Source organism: Myxine glutinosa, chromosome 9, assembly GCF_964187855.1.
Source record: "Myxine glutinosa chromosome 9, kmMyxGlut1.1, whole genome shotgun sequence".
Classification (NCBI taxonomy): domain Eukaryota; kingdom Metazoa; phylum Chordata; class Myxini; order Myxiniformes; family Myxinidae; genus Myxine; species Myxine glutinosa.
This window is the reverse complement of record NC_136269.1, coordinates 116,366,411-116,389,680: the sequence shown is the minus strand read 5'-3', so window position 1 is coordinate 116,389,680 and position 23,270 is coordinate 116,366,411. Positions and strand designations below refer to the sequence as shown.

The window sequence follows — 23,270 nt, the reverse complement described above, 5'->3', positions numbered from 1 at the left end:
TATGTTTCACCCCTCTCTGTCTCTCTGTTTGTCTGTCCGTTTGTGAACAAAATATCTCAAAAAGTTGTGGACGGATTCGGACGAAATTTGGCAGAGATGTCGCGCATGTGACAAGGATGAAATGATTAGATTTTGGTGAAGATCCGGATTCTGATCCGGCTACTAGAATTTAAGTGATTCTTCACCATTGGGAGATGGGGCCAAAAACGATACATAGCAGGATATCTCAAAAAGTTCTGGATGGATTTGGACGAAACTTGTTGGACCGGTTGGGTGTCTGGCAAGGAAGAATCAATTCAATTTTGGTGAAGATCCGGATCCAGATCCAGCTAGTAGAATTTTTTAAAAGTGATTCTTCACCATTGAGTGATATGGCCAACCAGGCGGAGGTATGCTCTCCACTGAGTGCCGTTCTAGTTTATAATTGAAGTCCCGGTTAGAAAAATAGAGCTATATGAATGACCACACCACCCAACCATTAAAAAAAAAAATTAAGACCCAATAAGAACCGACCACCATTACAAATAGTGACTTGTAGAAAAAAAGGTTATACCACAATCTGGAGTGATACCCACCCTAGAAATGTTGCAGAAAGATTGCTCTAACAGAAAATACAATAAAAAAAACTTCTCACAAAACAAACTTCTAACAAAACAAAACAACTGAAAAACGTATTAAAAAAAAAAAAACTTCTAACAAAAAATACAAAAAAACTTCCAACAACAACAACAAAAAACTTCTAACAAAAAAACAACTTAAAAAAAACCAATAAAAACCCCCCAATAAAAAAACAAAACTTTTGTCATGCTGTGTAGGTTATAATTAAAGATTGAAGTTGGAAACATTATTTACAAATACTGGCAACATGTCATCTTTCTAGATAATATTGACAAGAAATCATATGACAGATAATATGTTCTGAGCCAGACTGCAGGTGAGACCGCCACCATCAGGTTCCACAAAGATTTTCGTCACCAACCCATTCTCGACCAGCATGGAGTACCTGGATCCGACCGGAAGGAAGTGAAGAACATTAGGTAAGTTGGTGATTTTGGAGTCCGTTCAGGAGACTTGAGGTCTAAGTAAAGTCAAGAAACAACTGGAATCACAAAAAGTGATGACCCATGAAGGAATGTCTACCTTTTCGATCTCCTGTTGCCCAACTTGGCAATCACATCTGGATAATCCATTAAGAGTCCAATAGCCTGAAGGAAGTCATCAGAATTCGTTAATTTCACATCGTGTTCTCGGTTTCCCTTTTCAATTAAACTAAATATGACATCAAGCCAAAAATTTTATGTAAGACACAATGATATACATTTGATTCCATAGTTTATACAAAATTGCAGCACAAGCACTTCTATTTCTTTCAAACTGGATATGACCATCGGCGAGAAGTTGATTATGTTAATGGGACTAATTATGTCAGCAGTTTTGCAATGTGCTTTTTTTTTTTTGTATTTTTATTTATTTATTTATGAAACATTTTGTAATGCTTCATTCCATCCAGCTGTTTAAGGATGCATGCAAGTCAAACACACACACGTGCATGACAAATTATTTATATATATATGTATATTAGAATATAAGACCCGTCGCTTCGCTGACAGAAATACCAATCTTTGCTGCAATGGCTAATCTACGGGGGAAGAAAAAAAAAAAAAAGATTCCTGGGAGATCCTGCTCTCCGTGCAGGGATAACCAACTTATTGGCATTTTGCAGTTTTGACATGCGTGTCCATGTACCCATGAAAAAAATTAATACATTTGGGATCACGAACACTCCTGGGAGTTACCCAAATCCACCGTTGTTGGATTATAGAAATCCGTTAATCCGTTCCCAAGTTCTAATACAACAAACAAACAGAGACATGGCTCCTTTTATAATGTGTGTGTGTGTGTGTGTGTGTGTGTGTGTGTGTGTGTGTGTGTGTGTGTGTGTGTGTGTGTGTGTGTGTGTGTATATATATATATATATATATATATATATATATATATATATATGTATGTGTATGTATATATATATATGTGTGTGTATGTATATACAGACTTGGCATTTAATATGGAATATATATTTTTTTCTTGACTTGGGTTTACTTTCTGAACTCAGTATATCAATCTGGTGAGTTTCTTTTACCCTTCGGTGATGTCTTTGTTGAAAGAACCATGTCACTGATCGTCTTTCTCAGCAAGAAGTCAATAACAGGATTATATCACAGGTGGCGTGACAAAATGTAAGGACAGGTACATTTGACGATTGGCTTCACAATCGGGTATATAAGGGTTGTTGCATTCTGTATTAGTGGAAAACAACTGCTGCACGTCTACAAAAGTTATTGCCGCTTCCTCTGGAGATGGTCCGTCAACTTGACAATGCTGTTTGTCATGGAGTGGTGGCTTTTCGAAATTCTGGCATGAAACAGCGTGCTATTGCTCGGCGGTATGGCATCACTCAAGGTCAGGTGTCAAAGATCCTGAAACGAAATGCTCAGAGGGGTGTCCCTACTGCAATACCGAGGCCAGGACGTCCACGCAGAACCACAAGGAGAGATGATCGCCAGCTGCACCGGTTGGTCTGCAATAGCCATACCAAGTCAGCTAATCGGCTTAGGGCTGAGTGGCAGCAACTGACAAATGTGCCTGTATCCAGAAAGCTAGTCAACCAACGACTGGTTCAAGCAGGCTATCGTGCCAGGCGTCCCCTGAGAAAGCCACGCCTGACCAGACAACACAGCCAGCGCCGATTGCAGTGGGCCAGAGAGCACCGTCAATGGCAGCCAGGACACTGGAATCACATGACCTTCAGTGACGTGTCTAGATTTCTGGTCTATCGTCAAGATGGCCGCGTCCGAGTGCGCAGACAAGTGCATGAAGCCCACAACGAAGATTGTATAGTGCCAAGAGTCCAAGCTGGAGATGGTGGGGTGACCGTTTGGGCTGCTTTTCATGCAGGGGGCAAAACTGACCTGGTTGTTCTGAATGGAAACCTGAACCAGTTCAAGTACAGGGTCATTCTGGAAGAAACATTGCTTCCATTTGCTCGTGCAGCCTTTCGAGGAAACTTTGTCTTCCAAGATGACAATGCACGGCGTCATCGTGCTCGCATGATCCAACACTTTCTTGCTGAGCGTGGTGTAGAGCATATGGAGTGGCCTGCCATGTCCCCGGATATGAATCCGATAGAGAACTTGTGGGCAGAATTAACACGTCAAATCGACAACTTGGACCAGCAGCCTACCTCTGTGCGTGAATTGCAGCAGACTATTGTCACTGCATGGCAAGCGATTCCTGTCCAAACCTTGGCAAATCTCGTGAACAGCATGCCTCGACGTCTACGTGCTCTCCTGAATGCTTGTGGGGGTTACACGAAGTAATGAACTGTAATTTTACTGTCGGTAATCCCAGTCGTAATTTAGCTTTTGTTTTTGTTGAAAAAAAATTTGGCGAATGTGGAAAATAAAGAGATACTTCTGGAAAACGAAAAAAATTTTGGCAAATGTGCAAAATAAAGAGATACTTCTGGAAAACAGAAGTTTAACAGTACTGTCCGTGAATTGAGTTTGATATCAGTTTACATCACTTTCAAGGATCAATTTATTTGCTTTGAAATGTCAAATGTGGTTTTTGTTTCTTTTCAAGGTCACATTAACAACATCTAGAATAATTTCAACATAATTCCAATGAACTTTTGGTTCTAAGTCATCTTGAAAAGTAAGTTCACCCCCCACAAAAAAAATATTCCATATTAAATGCCAAGTCTGTATATATGTATGTATGTATGTATATATATCTATATGTATGTATGTATATATATATGTATATTGTTGTGGATCTGCCGCCGGCCTTCTCCCCTTATCAAGGGGGGATTAATCCCCTTGTCTTTACTGACCTGGCGCGACCCGAGACATATTACGTCCCTTCCGGACAGCGCCAAAGAGGGTTTCGGGACCAAATTCGCTCGTACCTAAGTACTAGCGCTGCCCTGGAAGTGAGGAAATAAGCCTCGCACGAACCACGTGTGATGGTGATACGCCGAGCGGTTTGCGTACACGTGATCCGCGCCGTTATAGATAGTGGAACCCAATTGGAGCGATCTTATTCGTGCCACGCTTTGTCAATGGAGAAATCACGGGAACGATCGAATTCAGAAGAAAAGGAGGAACAAATAGATTTAATGATTAATGCACATATATACAGCACAGGATGAAGAGACACAGAGCAGCTTAGACAGTCTTATGCTTAATACCCAAGGACAAACGGGCCCGTCTCACACACTCACACGGGGATTGCAGATAGGCAGGATGATGTTCAGGCCAAACGCGCCGGCTTGGTCGTCCAGGAACGGCCCCGTCCGGCTCTCCACGGTCCCGCGAAGATGGAGGTAGGCGAAGGCAGGAACTCGTATCGTGTCGCTCGAATAAAACGGGTAATCTCGGGGCGAATGGTAGAGGGCGGACTTAGCGCGGCTGGCGGTTATTCAGCCGCATTCACTCGCTTTGGCTGAACCGCGCAAGTTATAACCGCCCTGGCTGCGCCGACGTATCTCTCGTAACCAAGTTCATACAGTGCGAGTGATCCTCTTCAAGTGCGTCTCCCTTCTCAGAACTCAGAACTCATAACTTCTTTCAGCGCACCTCTCCCATAACTCAGAACTCACTCCAGCGCACCTCTCCTATAACTGGGGTGGGGGCTTCACGCAATCGGTTTTATTGCCAACCCTCTTAGCCCGATCGATGTTCCAACCACGCCCTGTGATGCTGTGCTGCAGCCACATGCTGTGAGCCCTGATTGGTGACTCATGCTTACCGTCACCGCCTCGCCGCTGTGCCGACCTCAACCCTCCTCCACCTTCCGAGGCCGACCTCGTGTTAACTCACGCCCAACACAACCAGGCCTTTTTAGCCGCAATAGATCGAGCCTATGGACGTGGAATGGTTTGTAGAAGTAGGGCCTATCCTCCTGTCTTTACACAACGCAGGATTAACACTGGAAGGGACCTACTCTCACATATACTAAGACATAACTATGCTACAAATGAGGCTCCATGTTGCTCGTGTGACTAACTATGGGGGGGCAAACCTTTAACCTTTATTAAGCTCACTTTAGACATCTCAAAACCGTAGCAATATATTTACTTGGTGTTGTATGTATGTTTCCTATTATTCCTATTAAGTGTATATATATTTGTATATTTGTATGTATGTATGTATGTATGTATGTATATAGAAAAATATACAGTCACGTGAAAAACATTGCCTCAAAAAGAGAACCATGACAATTACAAGTACATATGGGCAGGGTGCAGCCCGAAGTGGAGATCGGTTTCTGAGGTTTGGGACATGGAATGTAGGGACAATGACAGGGAGATCAGGAGAAGTGGTGGAAGTATTGGTCAGAAGAAGAGTGGACATATGTTGTGTGCAAGAGACGAGATGGAAGGGAAGTGGTGTGAGAATGGTGAAGGGTAGGCAGGGACAGAAATACAAGTTTGTGTGGCAAGGGTGCCCGGAGGGTGTGAATGGTGTTGGTGTCCTGTTTTCTGAGGAGTTTGTAGACAGTGTGGTGAGTGTGACTAGAGTGAGTGATAGGTTGATGATGGTGAAAATGATGATTGGAAAGCTCTTGGTGAACGTCATCTCGGGATATGCTCCGCAGGTTGGTCGAAGCGATGAAGAGAAGGACAGGTTCTGGTGTGCGATAGAGAAGCTGATGGAAAACGTGAAAGATGAGGAAGTTGTTGTGGTGGGAGGAGACCTGAATGGACATGTGGGAAGGAGTATGGATGGTTTTGAGGGAGTTCATGGGGGTTACGGATATGGTGTGAGAAATGGAGAAGGTGAAAGGATTTTGGAGTTTGCTGATGGAGCTGATTTGTTGATTTGTAATACTCAGTTCCAGAAAGAGGATAATAAGCTTGTTACATACACGTCAGGTGGGTCGACGACAACCGTTGACTACCTGATGGTGCGTCGGCGAGATAGGGGGCACCTCCGGGACACAAAGGTGATCCCGGGGGAGGAGGCTGTTTCACAGCACCACTTGGTTGTCTGCGACATAAGGGTGAAAGGTGCGAGGAGAGCTCGGCGGGTGAAGTACCAACCGAGAATGAAGGTGTGGAGGTTGAAAGAGGTGACAGTAAGGGAGGCATTAAAAGAGAGGCTGAGTAGGGTAGAGGATGATGTGGTTGAGCTTGAAAGTGGTTGGATGTCAATGAAAGCTAGTCTGTTGGGAGCCGTTGGTGATGTATGTGGATGGACAAAAGGACCACCGAGGCACTCAGAAACATGGTGGTGGGATGATGAAGTTGGAAAGAGGATTGACGAGAAGAGGAAGAAGTTCAAGGAGTGGCAGAAGGCGAAGGGTACGGGAGCAGAAACAGCAGAGCATGAAAGTTATAAGACAGCCAAGAAGGCTGCAAAGAAAGAGGTAGCAAAGGCGCAGGAGGCATGTAGGAAAATGTTCGGAGAACGCTTGGATTCGGAAGAGGGTCAGAAATCAGTATTCAGGATTGCAAAGCACATAGCGAAAGAGAGGTGTGATGTGATGGGGGTGAGTTGCTTGAAGGATGAAGTGGGACAAATCGTTGTCGACCCAGATGGAATTAAAGGAAGATGGAAAAGATATATGGAAATGCTGCTGAATACAGAGAATGAATGGGATGGCAACATAGAGATTAACCCAGTTTTAGGACCGGCAGAGAAGATAACTGAGAAGGAAGTTGAGGAAGCGATAAAAGCAATGAAGAGTGGAAAAGCGGGAGGGCCGACGGGAGTTGTGGGAGATATGTTGAAGGCAGCAGGAAGTTGGGGTTTGAAGAGAATGACAGAGATCTGTAATCTGGTGGTGAAAGAAGGCCGCATTCCAGTGGATTGGGAACTGAGTACCCTCGTCCCTCTATACAAGGGGAAAGGTGACCCTCTGGAGTGTGGCTCGTACCGAGCGATAAAGTTATTGGAGCAGGGAATGAAGGTATTGGAAAGGGTGTTGGAGAGGAGGATAAGGAAGAAAGTGAAGATCGACGAAATGCAGTTTGGATTTATGCCAGGAAGAGGAACGACAGATGCGCTTTTCATTGTGAGGCAGTTGCAGGAGAAGTACATGGATAAGAGGAAGAAGTTGTTTTTTGGGTTTGTTGATCTGGAGAAAGCATTCGATAGGATTCCACGCAAAGTATTGACATGGGCATTGAGGAAGTTAGGAGTGGAGGAATGGTTGATCAGAGTACTGATGGCAATGTACAAAAGAGCGCGCACAGCTGTAAGGACGAAGGACGGGAACAGTGGTGAGTTTGAGGTGAAGGTGGGAGTGCATCAGGGGTCGGTACTAAGTCCACTCCTATTTGGAGCTGTGATGGAGGTGCTGGCTCAGAACGTAAAGGAGGGTTTACCGTGGGAGTTGTTGTATGCAGATGATCTGGTGTTGATTGCGGAAAGTATGGATGGACTGAAGGAAAAGATGAACAAGTGGAAGGAATGTATGGAGACAAAAGGTCTGAAGGTGAATATCGGAAAGACGAAGGTGATGGCAAGTGGTAAAGCATGTGGTGAGGTGGAAAGAACTGGGAAGTGGCCGTGTGCTGTGTGCAGGAAGGGTGTCGGAGTGAACTCCATTCAATGTACAATGTGCGCTGAGTGGGTTCATCAAAAATGTAGTGGTCTGAGAGGGTCATTTACCAGTGTGGCAGCTACATTCAAATGTAAGGTGTGCACAGAGGGAGCTGCAGATGGAGGAAATGTTGAGTTGGATCTTGGAGACGGCGTGAAGCTGGAAGGTGTGAAAACATTTTGCTACCTCGGAGACATGCTGAATGGAGAAGGTGGATCAGACTCGGCAACGGTTGCTCGAGTGAGATGTGCATGGAAGATGTTTCGGGAACTGAGTGGCGTGCTGATGAGGAGGAGAGTGTCGCTGAAGCTGAAGGGAAAGGTGTATGCTGCATGTGTGAGAAGTGTTATGATTTATGGGAGCGAGACATGGGTAATGAACGTAGAGCAGCAACGAAGGCTGGAAAGGGTGGAAATGCGAATGGTTCGATGGATGTGCGGAGTATCGTTGAGAGAGAGGAAGACAAATGATGAATTGCGAAAGATGATGGGAATATTGCCTGTGATTGATGCTGTGAAGAGGAACAGGTTGAGATGGTTTGGTCATGTGTTGAGGAAGGATGAAAGTGACTGGTTGAGAAGAGTGATGGAAGTTAATGTAGAAGGAAGTAGAGGACGGGTGTTACGTGGTCCTCCCGGTAACTACCTGGTCTTGGTGACCCCCGGACCGTGGGAGGGACCCCGCCAGAAAGATATATGGTTTATACGCTTTCGTAACGCAATCAATATGAATTCCGGTCAAGAAGAAACCCCACACCAAGGATCCGGAATAATCAATAATATATTCACTGAGCAATCAACAACCATCAACAATGCACAATCAATATTACAACCATGTGAACTCATCTACACAAACTCTAAGATGGCCATCTTAATCTTATACATTCCTCACGTGAGCCCCACTCCTGACTCCCTCCGTGGTCAATGTCTCTCCTCTCCGCACACGGGCGGTTGAACGAGCCCCGGGCGGACGTGCTCTAAACGTGCCGTCTCGGACAGGGGCCGCGGCTGCAGCGCACCTCCTTGCCAAGCCACGGGGCAAACCCAGCGCGGCGTCCAACGTGCGCGAGGCCCCAAGTGCGACCCTTACGCGTCCTTGTAGATGGGCAAAAACCCAGCGCGGCTTCCGACGCGAGCGAGGCCCAACGTGCGGACCCGTACGCGTCTTTGTAGACGGGGCAAAACCCAGCGCGGCTTCCGACGCGAGCGAGGCCCAACGTGCGGACCCGTACGCGTCTTTGTAGACGGGGCAAACTGTCCCGGACGCTTGGTTTCGTGCACGAACTCACAGTGACTGGACGTGTCCAAAGGTATTTACCGCCCAGGTAACTCCTCTCCGCACACGTTTCGCAACGGCGCGTTTTCCGCGCAGCGTAAGGTCGATTCCACCTTCTCGTCGTCGGGGGGCGAGGAAGAAGAAGCACCGTCCTTTTCTCTCCTCGTGTCTTTTCTTCTCCCGTTTCCGGCCACTTCCGTTTCCGGCCACTGGTTCCGAAGGGCTCCTGACCCTCCCATCACAACAACCCTTAATATAATACACACGGATAAGCAACCTGAATGGTAATTTACATACATTCCCCTAAATATGTAACACTCCCCCCCTTCAAGAAAGAAAGTTTGAACTCAGCGAAAACTTTCTTTGCCGGCCAATTTGGAGAAACAAACCAGATAACTCAACCCCCCCCACATTATCAGTTCCCCCCGGGCACAGTTATCACTTAAAAATAAAGCCAGTTAAGCCACTCGATAGCACTTTTCCGGGAGGCCAAGCCGAGTATTCACTACATGGATGCCTTTAGGAACGCGGAGTTCACGGTTAGTCCGTGCAGGAAAGTTCTCTACATGGGCGCCTTGAGGAACGTGGAGTTCACGGTTAGTCCGTGCAGGAAAGTTCTCTACATGGGCGCCTTGAGGAACGTGGAGTTCACGGTTAGTCCGTGCAGGAAAGTTCCTTACATGGACGCCTTTAGGAACGGCGTTCACGGTTAATTCGTGTAGGAATCTTGGCTCGGCGGCTCCGCCGCCTTCAGTGCTTCAACTTCTCAGAACGTCCCTAATAATTAGGGTGGGACCACTGGTCCCTGTAGTCCCCTGAATACCGGTCTTCTTCTCGGCCACTACTTTGCCAATTCTTCCTTCGGGAGCGGCCGTAACTCAGGGAGCCTCCATAATAATATTGACTGCGGCCACCACCAAAACTACCGCCCAGTTGTCCTCTCCTGTAGACCTCTCGACGCCTACGAAATGCCTTCCCTACTGTTATGGTCCGACCCTCCAAATCCTTGCCATTCCAATTCTTCTCTGCCTCTCTGGCGTCTTTTGTGCTGGCAAACGTGACAAAGCCGAACCCTCTTGACTGTTGCGTTTCCCAGTCTCTTACCAACCGCACTTCCACCAGCGGCCCATATCTGTTGAAGACAGAGGTCAGAACTTCTTCCTCTGTTTTGAAGTTCAGTCCCCCTACAAATAACTTGGCACTTTTGTCACCATCCCGAGCTGGGGTGGTGTTATTTTCCCTGCTGGGCTCTTTATCAACCCTCAGGTTACCATAAACTTGACCCCCGGCCAAATCATTCCCGAGAACCACAGATACACCCTCTACAGGAAACGTGGCTTGTAAACCGACGGTGACCGGTCCTGACACCAAATCGGACTCCAACTGGATGACCTGAAGGGGAGCACTAACACCGCCCCCGATCCCCTGTAAACGAACACTATCCCCCGTTGCCGTCTCCTCGGACCATGGCAAAATGCCTTCAAGCATTAAAGATTGATGGGCCCCTGTGTCTCTCAATATCCTAACCGGTCTCCGGTTAGTCGAGGCTCCATCCAGTGACACAAACCCCTCGGAAATAAATGGTTGGTAACCCTCTTGATGGCGATTTCTTACGCTAGCCATCGCATTCGGAGTTGTAATAGTCGGACTCCGCTCTGGGTTGTCCCTTTTCATGAGGTAACAACTGGACATCAAGTGTCCAGGTTTTTTGCAAAACGCGCAAGTAGGCCCGGAGGAAAAACTCGGGGTCTGCCTCGGGCCCCCCGAACTATAAGTTTGTCTTGGGCCCGCATCCCTCTGATTTCGAACCGGTGGGGCATCATAGTTGTCCCCATAATCATCTCGAGGCCGCCGCCATGTATGGTCGTTCTCCGCACCTGCTGTTCCCCACCTCCCCTGCGGAGATCTAGGCGAGGAGTTAGGTTCGTGGACCCCTATTCGGTGGGTTAAGGCATAATCATCTGCCATGGTGGCTGCGTCCCACAACTTTGGTACCTTCTTTTCCTGCAGGTACACTTTGATGTCCTCGTGGACACACTGCTGGAATTCCTCCACCAGGATCAAGTCCCGCAATGTTTCGAAGTCTTTCCCGACTCCTTTTGACTCACACCACCGATCAAACATGTTTTCTTTCACTCTGGCAAACTCCACATGGGTCTCACTCTCCCTCTTCCTGGCATTCCTGAATTTTTGCCTGTAAGCTTCCGGAACCAACTCATAGGCTTTGAGGATGTGCTTCTTCAGTACCTCATAATCTGCACATTGGTCCATTGGTAGCGCCGAATAAATTTCCTGAGCTTTCCCCACCAGCACACTTTGCACGAGTATGGTCCATGCCTCCTCCGGCCAGTTTAATTGTCGAGCCACTTTCTCAAAGTGTGGAAAAAATTTCGCGACTTCTTTTTCACTGAACGGTGGAACCAGCCTCACATGTCTGCCCACATCCCAGGTTTTCTGGTTAGGTGTCGACCCCGTCAGCAAGGGTGGTGCCTCTCCCCGTTCTCTCATTAACTCCAGCTCCTTGAATTTGATTTCTTGCTGAAGCTGCATGTCACGTTCCTTTAATTCCCTTTCCGCTTTTCTCTCCTCTGCTTCGAGGTCCCTTGCAGCTCTCCTTTCCTCTGCTTGTTCCTTTTCTCTTCTTTCCTGGAGTTCTCTTTCCACTCTCCTTTCCTCTGCTTGTTTCTCTTCTCTCCTCTCCTCTGCTTTCCTTTCTTCTTCTGCTCTTTCCTTTTCTGCTTTCCTTTCTTCTTCTGCTAACCTTTCCTGGAGTTCTCGTTCCACTCTCCTTTCCTCTGCTTGTTTCTCTTCTCTCCTCTCTTCTGCTTTCCTTTCTTCTTCTTTTAACCTTTCCTGGAGTTCTCGTTCCACTCTCCTTTCCTCTGCTTGCTTCTCTTCTCTTCTCTCTTCTGCTTTCCTTTCTTCTTCTTTGATCCGTTCCTGGCTCCGTAATTGCAACTCCAGTTTCCGGAGCTCCACGTCTTCTGGTTCTTCGGGTAGCCACTCCCAGGCTAACTCGTCCCATGTTCCTAATCCCACCATAGATTGTATCACCGTGGCCTGCAACTCTGCCTTCCTCAAATTAGTTCGGACCTCCAAGTTAAAATGTTTGGCCAATTTCAAGAGATCCGACTTTAGCAACGCTCGGAACTGTGCCTCACTCGGGGTTACCCCAAAGTTCTGTGCCACAAACGCCATGGTGCCTATCGTTAACACCTGTTAACCTTCACCCCAAGACTTTCCCCAATTTCTCAACAAAAAATATTACCAATTAATAATTAATTAATAAATTTTAATTACCAAAAATATTATTATTTATTATTTTATACACTTTTAGATCCCGGACGTAGACCCAATTGCGAAACCGCAAATCGTAATTTGGACGAGCCCCCAATTCTGTTACGTGGTCCTCCCGGTAACTACCTGGTCTTGGTGACCCCCGGACCGTGGGAGGGACCCCGCCAGAAAGATATATGGTTTATACGCTTTCGTAACGCAATCAATATGAATTCCGGTCAAGAAGAAACCCCACACCAAGGATCCGGAATAATCAATAATATATTCACTGAGCAATCAACAACCATCAACAATGCACAATCAATATTACAACCATGTGAACTCATCTACACAAACTCTAAGATGGCCATCTTAATCTTATACATTCCTCACGTGAGCCCCACTCCTGACTCCCTCCGTGGTCAATGTCTCTCCTCTCCGCACACGGGCGGTTGAACGAGCCCCGGGCGGACGTGCTCTAAACGTGCCGTCTCGGACAGGGGCCGCGGCTGCAGCGCACCTCCTTGCCAAGCCACGGGGCAAACCCAGCGCGGCGTCCAACGTGCGCGAGGCCCCAAGTGCGACTCTTACGCGTCCTTGTAGATGGGCAAAAACCCAGCGCGGCTTCCGACGCGAGCGAGGCCCAACGTGCGGACCCGTACGCGTCTTTGTAGACGGGGCAAAACCCAGCGCGGCTTCCGACGCGAGCGAGGCCCAACGTGCGGACCCGTACGCGTCTTTGTAGACGGGGCAAACTGTCCCGGACGCTTGGTTTCGTGCACGAACTCACAGTGACTGGACGTGTCCAAAGGTATTTACCGCCCAGGTAACTCCTCTCCGCACACGTTTCGCAACGGCGCGTTTTCCGCGCAGCGTAAGGTCGATTCCACCTTCTCGTCGTCGGGGGGCGAGGAAGAAGAAGCACCGTCCTTTTCTCTCCTCGTGTCTTTTCTTCTCCCGTTTCCGGCCACTTCCGTTTCCGGCCACTGGTTCCGAAGGGCTCCTGACCCTCCCATCACAACAACCCTTAATATAATACACACGGATAAGCAACCTGAATGGTAATTTACATACATTCCCCTAAATATGTAACAACGGGGAAGACCGAGAAAGACTTGGCGAAAGATGGTGGAAGAAGAAATGCGGGCAAGGGGGTTAACAAGGAGAGATGCAGAAAATAGGGCAAAATGGAGAAGATTGTCATGGGGACCGCAAGGCTAACCCCTGCTCTTGCAGGTAAAATGGCCTTAAAATGCATGTTGTTGTTGTTGTTGTTGTTGTTGTTGTTGTTGTTGTTGTATACAGTCACGTGAAAAAGTAAGTACACCCCATGTAAAGTTTTGACTTTTTCAACATATTTCAACATACAGCTATTTGATCTTCATTTCAACAATATTGATAGATAAAGGTGATATAACATAACAAATATCATGAAACATTTACATTTTGTCATCCATTGTATAATTTAAATAAACATAAATGCAAATTTCGCATGTGGAAAAAGTAAGTACACCCCTACATTTATCACTTCTTCAAATACCTAAAATTAGAATCAGGTGCACCAGCTCAGGTGCAAATGATTAGAACATCGTTAGAGAGGATCTTGGAAAAACCTGTCTTATTTAAACCTCAGACATTTAGTTTGGTTTGCTCTTTGTTGTTGAAGTGTGCGGCGTCACCATGCCGAGATCAAAAGAGCTCTCTGAGGCCTTCAGAAAGAAGGTTATACATGCCTACGAGTCTGGGAAGGGATTTGAAAAGATCTCCAAACAATTTGAAATCAATCATTTGACTGCCCAGAAGATCATCTACAAGTGGAGAAGATTCCAAACAACTGCAAACTTGTTCAGGCCAGGCCATCCCCGCAAGTTCAGCCCGAGAGCAGACCACAAGATGCTGAATGAAGTCTCTAAGAACCCCAGAATGTCATCACGGGACCTACAGGTAGCTCTTGCCACTGTTGATGTTAAAGTGCACGAGTCTACCATTAGAAAGAGGCTGCATAAATTTGATCTAGATGGGAGGTGTGCCAGGAGGAAACCTTTGCTGTCAAGAAAGAACATCAGGGCAAGACTAAAGTTTGCCAATGAACACCTCGGCAAAGACCAGCACTTCTGGAGCAATGTGCTCTAGACAGATGAGTCAAAGGTAGAGCTATTTGGCCACAGTACCAGAAGACATGTTTGGCGAAAACCTAAGACAGCATTTGACCACAAGAACCTGATACCAACGGTAAGCATGGTGGTGGAAATATTATGGTTTGGGGCAGCTTTGCTGCATCAGGGCCTGGGCGGTTCACCATCATAGAAACCACTATGAATTCTTCATTGTACAAGAGGGTGCTTGAGGATAATGTGAGGCCATCTGTCGGAAAGTTGAAGCTCAATCGAACGTGGACCTTGCAACATGACAATGACCCTAAACATACCAGTAAATCCACCAAGGAATGGCTGAAAAGAAAGAAATGGAGGGTTCTGGAATGGCCAAGTCAAAGCCCAGATCTAAATCCCATCGAGATGTTGTGGGGGGATTTGAAACGAGCTGTGCATGCAAGAAACCCCTCAAACATCGCACAGCTGAAAGAATTCTGCATGGAGGAGTGGGCAAAAATTTCTCCCAGTCGATGTCTGAGACTGGTAGACAGTTATAAGAAACGCCTACTTGAGGTGGTTTCTGCCAAAGGGGGCAATACCACCTATTAGAGCCAAGGGTGTACTTACTTTTTCCACATCGAAATTTGCATTTATGTTTATTTAAATTATTCAATGGACTACAAAATGTAAATGTTTCATGATATTTGTTATATTATATCACCTTTATCTGTCAATATTGTTGAAATGAACATCAAATAGGTGTTTGTTGAAATATGTTGAAAAAGTCAAAACCTTACATGGGGTGTACTTACTTTTTCACGTGACTGTATATATATAGATATATATAGATATATATATAGATATATATATGTAGATATATATAGATATATATATAGATATATATATATATATATATATACACACACACTTACAGTACCTTTATTAATTTTTTATTATAATTTTTCTTCCGGTAGGTGTGTGGACCAGCGAATCTTAGCCTATACATCACCCATCTGAAAATTACATGTATACATCCAATTTTAACGAAATTTCCCTCAGGCAAGTAAGCAATGCTAACGATCATTAAGAATGGGGTTATGTATCGAATAAAGATCACAATTGGACCTTAAGGTGTCGGGGGGGGGGGGGGGGGGAGGCGGGAGAGGGGGGGGGGGGCAACATCACACACTTGAAGCCATGGCCAGGAGAAATCACCTATGAGGCCCCAATTTTCAAGTTATAAACAATCCATTTACAGTGCACATTTAATCTGATGGCCAGAAAAATGAGACAGACAATGGGATACTCCATTCATGCATGAAGACTCATCTAAGCACCTTTATTAGCTAAAGATCATTGCGGCCTACCGAGACTGAACAAGCAGAGATGGCTTGGGTTGGTGTCTGTGGGACATTCGATAAGCATATAATGCCTCAAGGACATCGGGTTCCTCCAAATTTAATTCAGATACAACAGCAGGGACAGTTTAAGAAGGTAATAATATATTTGATAGAAATGACTGAATATAAGTTTGTGATTATATATACTAGCGTGACTCGGCGCGCTCCGAGCGCCTCACAACACGTCGTTTCGGAGGGATAGGCATTTTGACCATTTCGGTGTCTTTTGGGTCTTCATGGTGTTTTGGGTGTTCAGGGCCATTTGGGTCTTCAGGGTCTTTTGGATCCTCTGGGCCTTTAAGGGTATTTTGGGTCTTTGGGGTGTTTTGGATCTTCGGGGTCTTTTGGGTCTTCGGTGTCTTCAGGGGCTTTTTGGTCTTAAGGGTCTTTAAGGGTCTTTGGGGTCTTCAGGGTGTTTTGGGTCTTCAGGGTGTTTTGGGTCTTCGGGGTCTTTGCGTCTTTGTGGTCTTTTGGGTCTCCGGGGTGTTTTGGGTCTCCGGGGTGTTTTGGGTCTCCGGGGTGTTTTGGGTCTCCGGGGTGTTTTGGGTCTCCGGGGTGTTTTGGGTCTCCGGGGTGTTTTGGGTCTTCGGGATATTTTGGTGCTTCGGGGGCTTTTGGGTCTTTGGGGTGTTTTGGGTCTTCAGGGTGTTTTGGGTCTTCGGGGTCTTCGGGGTATTTTGGGTCTTTGGGGTATTTTGGGTCTTCGGGGTCTTTTGGGTCTTTGGGGTGTTTTGGGTCTTTGGGGTGTTTTGGGTCTTTGGGGTGTTTTGGGTCTTTGGAGTGTTTTGGGTCTTCAGGGTCTTTTGGATCCTCTGGGCCTTTAAGGGTATTTTGGGTCTTTGTGGTGTTTTGGATCTTTGGGGTCTTTTGGGTCTTCGGTGTCTTCAGGGGCTTTTTGGTCTTAAGGGTCTATTGTTTCCTCTGAGTCTTTAAGTCTTTGGGGTATTTTGGTTCTTTGGGGTATTTAAGGGTATTTTGGGTCTAAAACGTCTTTAAGGGTCTTTGGGGTCTTCAGGGTGTTTTGGGTCTTCAGGGTGTTTTGGGTCTTCAGGGTGTTTTGGGTCTTCCGGGTGTTTTGGGTCTTCAGGGTGTTTTGGGTCTTCGTGGTCTTTTGGGTGCTCGGGGTCTTTTGGGTCTTCGGGGTGTTTTAGGTCTTCCGGGTGTTTTGGGTCTCCGGGGTGTTTTGGGTCTCCGGGGTGTTTTGGGTCTCCGGGGTGTTTTGGGTCTCCGGGGTGTTTTGGGTCTCCGGGGTGTTTTGGATCTCCGGGGTGTTTTGGGTCTCCGGGGTGTTTTGGGTCTCCGGGGTGTTTTGGGTCTCCTTGGTGTTTTGGGTCTCCGGGGTGTTTTGGGTCTCCGGGGTGTTTTGGGTCTCCGGGGTGTTTTGGGTCTCCTTGGTGTTTTGGGTCTCCGGGGTGTTTTGGGTCTCCGGGGTGTTTTGGGTCTTTGGGGTGTTTTGGGTCTTTGGGGTGTTTTTGGGTCTTTGGGGTGTTTTGGGTCTTTGGGGTGTTTTGGGTCTTTGGGGTGTTTTGGGTCTTTGGGGTGTTTTGGGTCTTTGGGGTGTTTTGGGTCTTTGGGGTGTTTTGGGTCTTTGGGGTGTTTTGAGTCTTTGGGGTGTTTTGGGGTGTTTTGGGTCTTTGGGGTGTTTTGGGTCTTTGGGGTGTTTTTGGTCTTTGGGGTGTTTTGGGTCCTTAGGGTGTTTTGGGTCTTTGGGTGTTTTGGGTCTTTGGGGTGTTTTGGGTCTTTGGGGTGTTTTGGGTCTTTGGGGTGTTTTGGGTCTTTGGGGTGTTTTGGGTCTTTGGGGTGTTTTGGGTCTTTGGGGTGTTTTGGGTCTTTGGGGTGTTTTGGGTCTTTGGGGTGTTTTGGGTCTTTGGGTCTTTGAGGTGTTTTGGGTCTTTGGGGTGTTTTGGGTCTTTGGGGTGTTTTGGGTCTTTGGGGTGTTTTGGGTCTTTGGGGTCTTTGGGGTGTTTTGGGTCTTTGGGGTGTTTTGGGTCTTTGGGGTGTTTTGGGTCTTTGGGGTGTTTTGGGTCTTTGGGGTCTTTGGGGTCTTTTGGAGCCTCAAGGCCTTCAAGGGTATTTTGGGTGTTTTGGGTCTTCAGGGTCTTTTGGGTCTTTAAGGGTATTTTGGGTCTTTAAGGGTATTTTGGGCCTTTAAGGGTATTTTGGGTATTCAGGGGTTTTGGTGGTCTTAAGGGTCTTGGGGGATTTAAAGGGTCGTCAAAGGTCTGAGGGGTATCAGCAGTCCAAACGTAATTAAGAGGGTTAATTAAGAGGGTTAATTTTAATTGAAGAAGAAGAAGACGTTTTCGTCGCATATAAACAAAACGACATAACGACATAACCATATACGTTTGCTCTATTTATTAAAAAAAAATATATATATATTTACTTCCTGTCGGTGTGCCCCCAAAATTCCACGATAGACTATTTATACACCTTAACACGGAGTCTGTCCAAGGTGGAAAACCCTTTGGGGAGGGATGATTGGGAAGGGGAGAAATTAATTCACTTCAACCTTTGTCAGGTGACCCTTCGCCTTCTGGCAAGTTTGGTTGAGATTGTATAAGTAATGACTGAAGGTATCGCAGTCAGACAGACTGACATACCAAAATGCATGTTTTAGTGTGATTGCTCCGAAAATACCTGTGTGAACGCTCCTGTTGGATCAGCCAACATTCGAACCTGCAAAGCATCCATCAATTGTCAAGAAACGTTCCGATTTCGGAGTACTTGCAGGAAAAGTGATCGGGCAAATTGCAATCCAATTTAATCATGAAATTTGCAGTACAATGATCGCCTTTTCCATTCCAATCTTATTTCGCTCGTAATACTGAAATTCCAGATCCATATACCGTATGTATTTGACCATTGTATACCAAGTATCTTTGGAATTCATGTAAAGGTATGTTGATTGTCTTCTCTGGTGTTTGTCCTGCATCTATATTCTATATACAAGATGTTCCATGAGCCTTCAGACTTATTCGTGGTTCTTGTACTTTTTGTATAAGTAATTACACACAACACACTTTTGAGTGAGACCCCTCATATATTAACAAGAGAAAAATGACCTCAGTGTGGTCACCAGCTGCGAAGTGTAGAATCATGAGGATATCCGTTGCAATATGCGCTACCAAATTCGACGTCATTAAATTATACGCATGCGCTGACGTCGGACATGCACGTCCGAGTGTATGCGCATGCGCTATTCATAAAGGCACCCCAACAACAAGAACAACAACGCGGTCCTCTCATAGAGCTGCTCGTCGCAGCTAAAAACACCATTATAATTTAGCATATTGCCCGAGGGTTAACATGAGCCCATTGTGGTTGGGTAGAGGCACCGGCAGCACCACAGGAGGTGATGCGGCCCATGGCTTCATAAATTGGATTTCCAGACAGTGTTCCACAGTTGGAGTTAAACTTTTAGAGTTGGTGTGTGTGTGTGTGTGTGTATGTGTGTGTGTGTGTGTGTGTGTGTGTGTGTGTCTATATATATGTGTGTGTGTGTGTATGTCTATATTTATGTGTGTGTGTATGTCTATATGTGTGTGTGTATGTCTCTATGTGTGTCTGTCTATGTGTGTGTGTGTGTGTGTGTGTGTGTGTGTGTGTGTGTGTGTCTATATATATGTGTGTGTGTGTGTATGTCTATATTTATGTGTGTGTGTATGTCTATATGTGTGTGTGTATGTCTATATGTGTGTCTGTCTATGTGTGTGTGTGTGTGTGTGTATGTCTATATATATATATATATATATATGTGTGTGTGTGTGTGTGTGTGTGTGTGTATGTCTATATATGTGTGTGTGTGTGTGTGTGTGTGTGTGTGTGTGTGTGTGTGTGTGTGTGTGTGTGTGTGTGTGTGTGTGTGTGTGTGTGTGTGTGTGTGTGTGTGTGTGTGTGTAAATAAGAGAGAGAGAGAGAGAGAGACAGACTTGTGAAGAACAGAAATGAAAAAAACGATGTGTGTGTGTATATATGTGTATGGTTGGCTGTGTGTGTGTGTGTGTGTGTGTGTGTGTGTGTGTGTGTGTGTGTGTGTGTGTGTGTCACTGACAACAGCTGAACCAGCATTATGTGGACAACCATGAGGATTACCGACAGAGGGACTGGGCAACAGGGCATAGCCCAGTGACGGTGAGAAGTTTGTTTCTACCAAAAGTGTTTATGGCATGAGTGCTGCTCGGCCTACCTGAAGCCAGAGAGCAAAGCGTGTGGTCATTAACACCCGCCATAAACGTGCCATTCCTTCCTTATTCTATTATCATTTGTCTCTGCTCAACATAAAAAAAATTATCACAGTATTGGGATATCATCTAGAGAGGAATTTGCAGACCTGTTGACTTGACTTCAGGTGTGGGGAAGATGTTAGACACGTTAAGTTAATTAGGCATTTGATGGGGAACCATTAAGATAAATTAAAACTAATTAAAGGCAATGAGGTAAATTTACTAAATGGAGGTCATGTTTCATAATGATGAAGGAGGTGATTACGAGGGGATCTGATGGAGATGTTTAAGATAATGAAGGGGATAAAGAAAACAGGTGTGGACGAGTTATTCAGCAGAATAGACTGATAGGACGAGGGGATGTAGCCTGAGAGTAAAGAAGAGGAGGGTTAAGATGGTCGTCATGTCACGGTCTTTCATTCAGTCGTTAATGCTCGGAATGGTCCACCTAGCAAGGTAGCGGCAGCAGAAACAGCAGAAAGGTTAAAAAATATAAATCTGAGTTAGGTAGGTACTTAGCATTAGGGATTCAGAGGTAGACATGGACATTGGCAGGAATGATAGGTAGCTGAGGTATAGATCGGTTATTGGATACCTGTGTTGTGACTGTGATTTATGTGAGAGGGTCTCTACAAAAGGTGAATGTGCTGTCTGGTCAATCCCTCACTCAACAACCGGGTCCTCCCCCACCCCACCCCAACAACGACAAAAACAAACCAAAAAGAAAGAAATAAATTCGTTTACAATTTCGGATAATAAATATTTTTGTCACTCCTCCAGCCGATCATATATATATATATATATATATGATGACACAGACACACTGAGGAGAGGAGGTCAAGGTTGTTGTTGTTGTTGTGTTATTATGCATGTTTCAGAAGCTGGAATATTCGTCACCACACTGTAACATATTTTACAAACTCAGCTAAAATGGCCTCCTATATTGATTTTAATCTTTGTTCATAAAGCCTAAAACAAGATCTTATATTAATTGATATAATTAATTTACGTCTAGGCTCATGCTGGGCTATCCTTTGGGGCAAGTCCATCCCCATCCAAAACCTTGATCTTTTCTACCCCCCCCCCCCCCCGTTAATTCACCCTAGATCCACTATTTTGAAATACCGACTTCTTTCCTGGAAGTCCAAGCAGTGTCCATGTGTTTTTTTTTTTCATCTCTATTTCCCATGCCTCCTCCCCCCAAGCCCTCTCCCTCCCACAGATCTCCCGATGTCCCTGCTCTCCACCTTGTCTCCCGCTCCCTTTATCGTATGTTTTATGTGTCAGTTTGTCTTTTTGTGATCAATGTTAGCTCTTACACGAGCCTCGATCTTGTACAAAAAAAGAAGAAGTGCAATTTAGCATGACTCATGTTGGAGACCCAGAGGCAAAGAGAGCATGCGTAGAATGAAGCAAAGAAGTGAGAGTTTAAAGAGTCCAATAATGGGGATATCCTGTCAGGAGCAGGGTTATATGTGCAAATTCCACTCTGCCACAAGTCTCTGCCCACATTCGAGGAGGCCAAACCAATATCTGGGCACAGGGCTCACACCAATCATGGCCAAGAGGTTCTTTCAATCAAGCCTCATGGTTCCCCATGCTCTGATACCCCCACCACCCCAAGCACGTTCACAAATCCAGCCTCACCTATTAAACTGAGGCCCGCCTATCACACGCCCTCCCTCTCTCTTACCTGGCCTCACCCAGTTCAACATGGGGGAACGGCAGGGATTAGATAGCTTATCCTAGCTATTATAAATTAGACATCACCCGTACCCTCCTGGGGAATACTGAACACTGCTGATCCCTAACACACAAACCTAATACATGATGATAGTTCTAACATTACACGAACACACATGGCGTTTATGGTCTTACGCTAACTACTGGCCCCTACCCAACAAATGTAACAATGCATTTATCTGACCTCTGCCATGAAGTTGTACTTGAAATGAGAGCTCAGCTTAACTTATCCTGAGCAATGCTTTACCTCAATAAGGAATTTAGCTGCTCGGAAACAAAAAGAGAACCTTACCTTCCCTTCTGCTCTGTGGGCCAATCCCCATGCACTCATAACGTAGGCATCATTGACGGAGACACAGGCAATCACATCGACTCCTTTGGCCTGAAACTGGTAGAAGTTTTGTACATAGCCTGGTAGGTGGGCCTGCAAATGAAGAGCTTAGTCGTGACCATCGACCAAATCAAGGGTACACCCTTGACCAATTCCGAGGTAAAAAGCGAAAAAACAATTTCAGGCAATGTCCGAGTACGAGGAATTCGAAACCTCAAAATGATGCACAGTACAGGCTTACCATTTGACAGCCAGGGGTGAACGCACCAGGAACACCAAAGAGGACCCCCTTTTTACCGGCAAACAGCTCGGCCACATTCACGTGCTGGTCTGGTGATCCCTCGTGCAGGTCGGAATAAGGAAGCCACATCCCCACCTGGCAGGTATGCTTCACCATGCCCCCGCGGAAGGGAGCAGAAGCAGCGGTTATGATGGCATACATATGGTAATTATGCTTCATCAGACTGGAAAATCAATTTGTCATGTAACAATATAGGAAATTAATATTTATTTAATAATTTTGCTGGGTGGTTTGCCATTGCCTTTTCAGCAGTCAATCAGTGCAGGACAATGGAATTTGGTCAGAGTGCCGGTGATGACACGCCTATTCTTCCGAAAAGACCCCGTGGGATCTTTAACATCAACTAATGCTAGCAGACAGGATGCCTAGTTTAACGTCTATTCGAGGGATGACACACTCTTCACCAGGATGGCAGTTTACAGTCGGGTCAACATACGAACCCTGGTTCCTGCATGTGATTTTTGGCTATTCTCCCAGATTCTTCGTTCGTATTAGGCACAAGGCTGCGGGGTAGCATCGGTGGGTGGCATCATTGGCTGAGGGCATTGCATTATCGGCTGAGGGCGTGGCATCATCGGCTGAGGGCGTGGCATCATCGGCTGAGGGCGTGGCATCATCGGCTGAGGGCGTGGCATCATCGGCTGAGGGCGTGGCATAATCGGCTAAATGTGTGTGGCATCATCGGCTGAGGGCGTGGCATCATCGGCTGAGGGCGTGGCATCATCGGTTGAGGGCGTGGCATAATCGGCTGAGGACGTGGCATAATCGGCTGAGGACGTGGCATCATTGGCTGAGGGCGTGGAATCATTGGCTGAGAGCTCGGAATCATTGGCTGAGGGCGCGGCATCATTGGCTGAGGGCGCGGCATCATTGGCTGAGGGCGCCGCATCATTGGCTGAGGGCGCGGCATCATTGGCTGAGGGCGCGGCATCATTGGCTGAGGGCGCGGCATCATTGGCTGAGGGCGCGGCATCATTGGCTGAGGGCGCGGCATCATTGGCTGAGGGCGCGGCATCACTG

The 23,270-nt window shown here is 46.3% G+C and overlaps 1 protein-coding gene across 1 annotated transcript; it reads right to left on the bottom strand.

Annotated features, from left to right (window-relative positions):
* Positions 1-637: 637 nt before the first annotated feature.
* Positions 638-22,346, bottom strand: LOC137417293 (peroxiredoxin-5, mitochondrial-like). The gene is made up of 5 exons (XM_068103142.2): positions 22,191-22,346; positions 21,911-22,042; positions 18,290-18,328; positions 1,141-1,205; positions 638-1,003 (listed from the first exon to the last, which is right to left on the bottom strand). The coding sequence occupies exons 1-5, from the start codon at positions 22,344-22,346 to the stop codon at positions 898-900; spliced, it is 498 nt and encodes a 165-aa protein (XP_067959243.2). The 3' UTR covers positions 638-897.
* Positions 22,347-23,270: the final 924 nt, after the last annotated feature.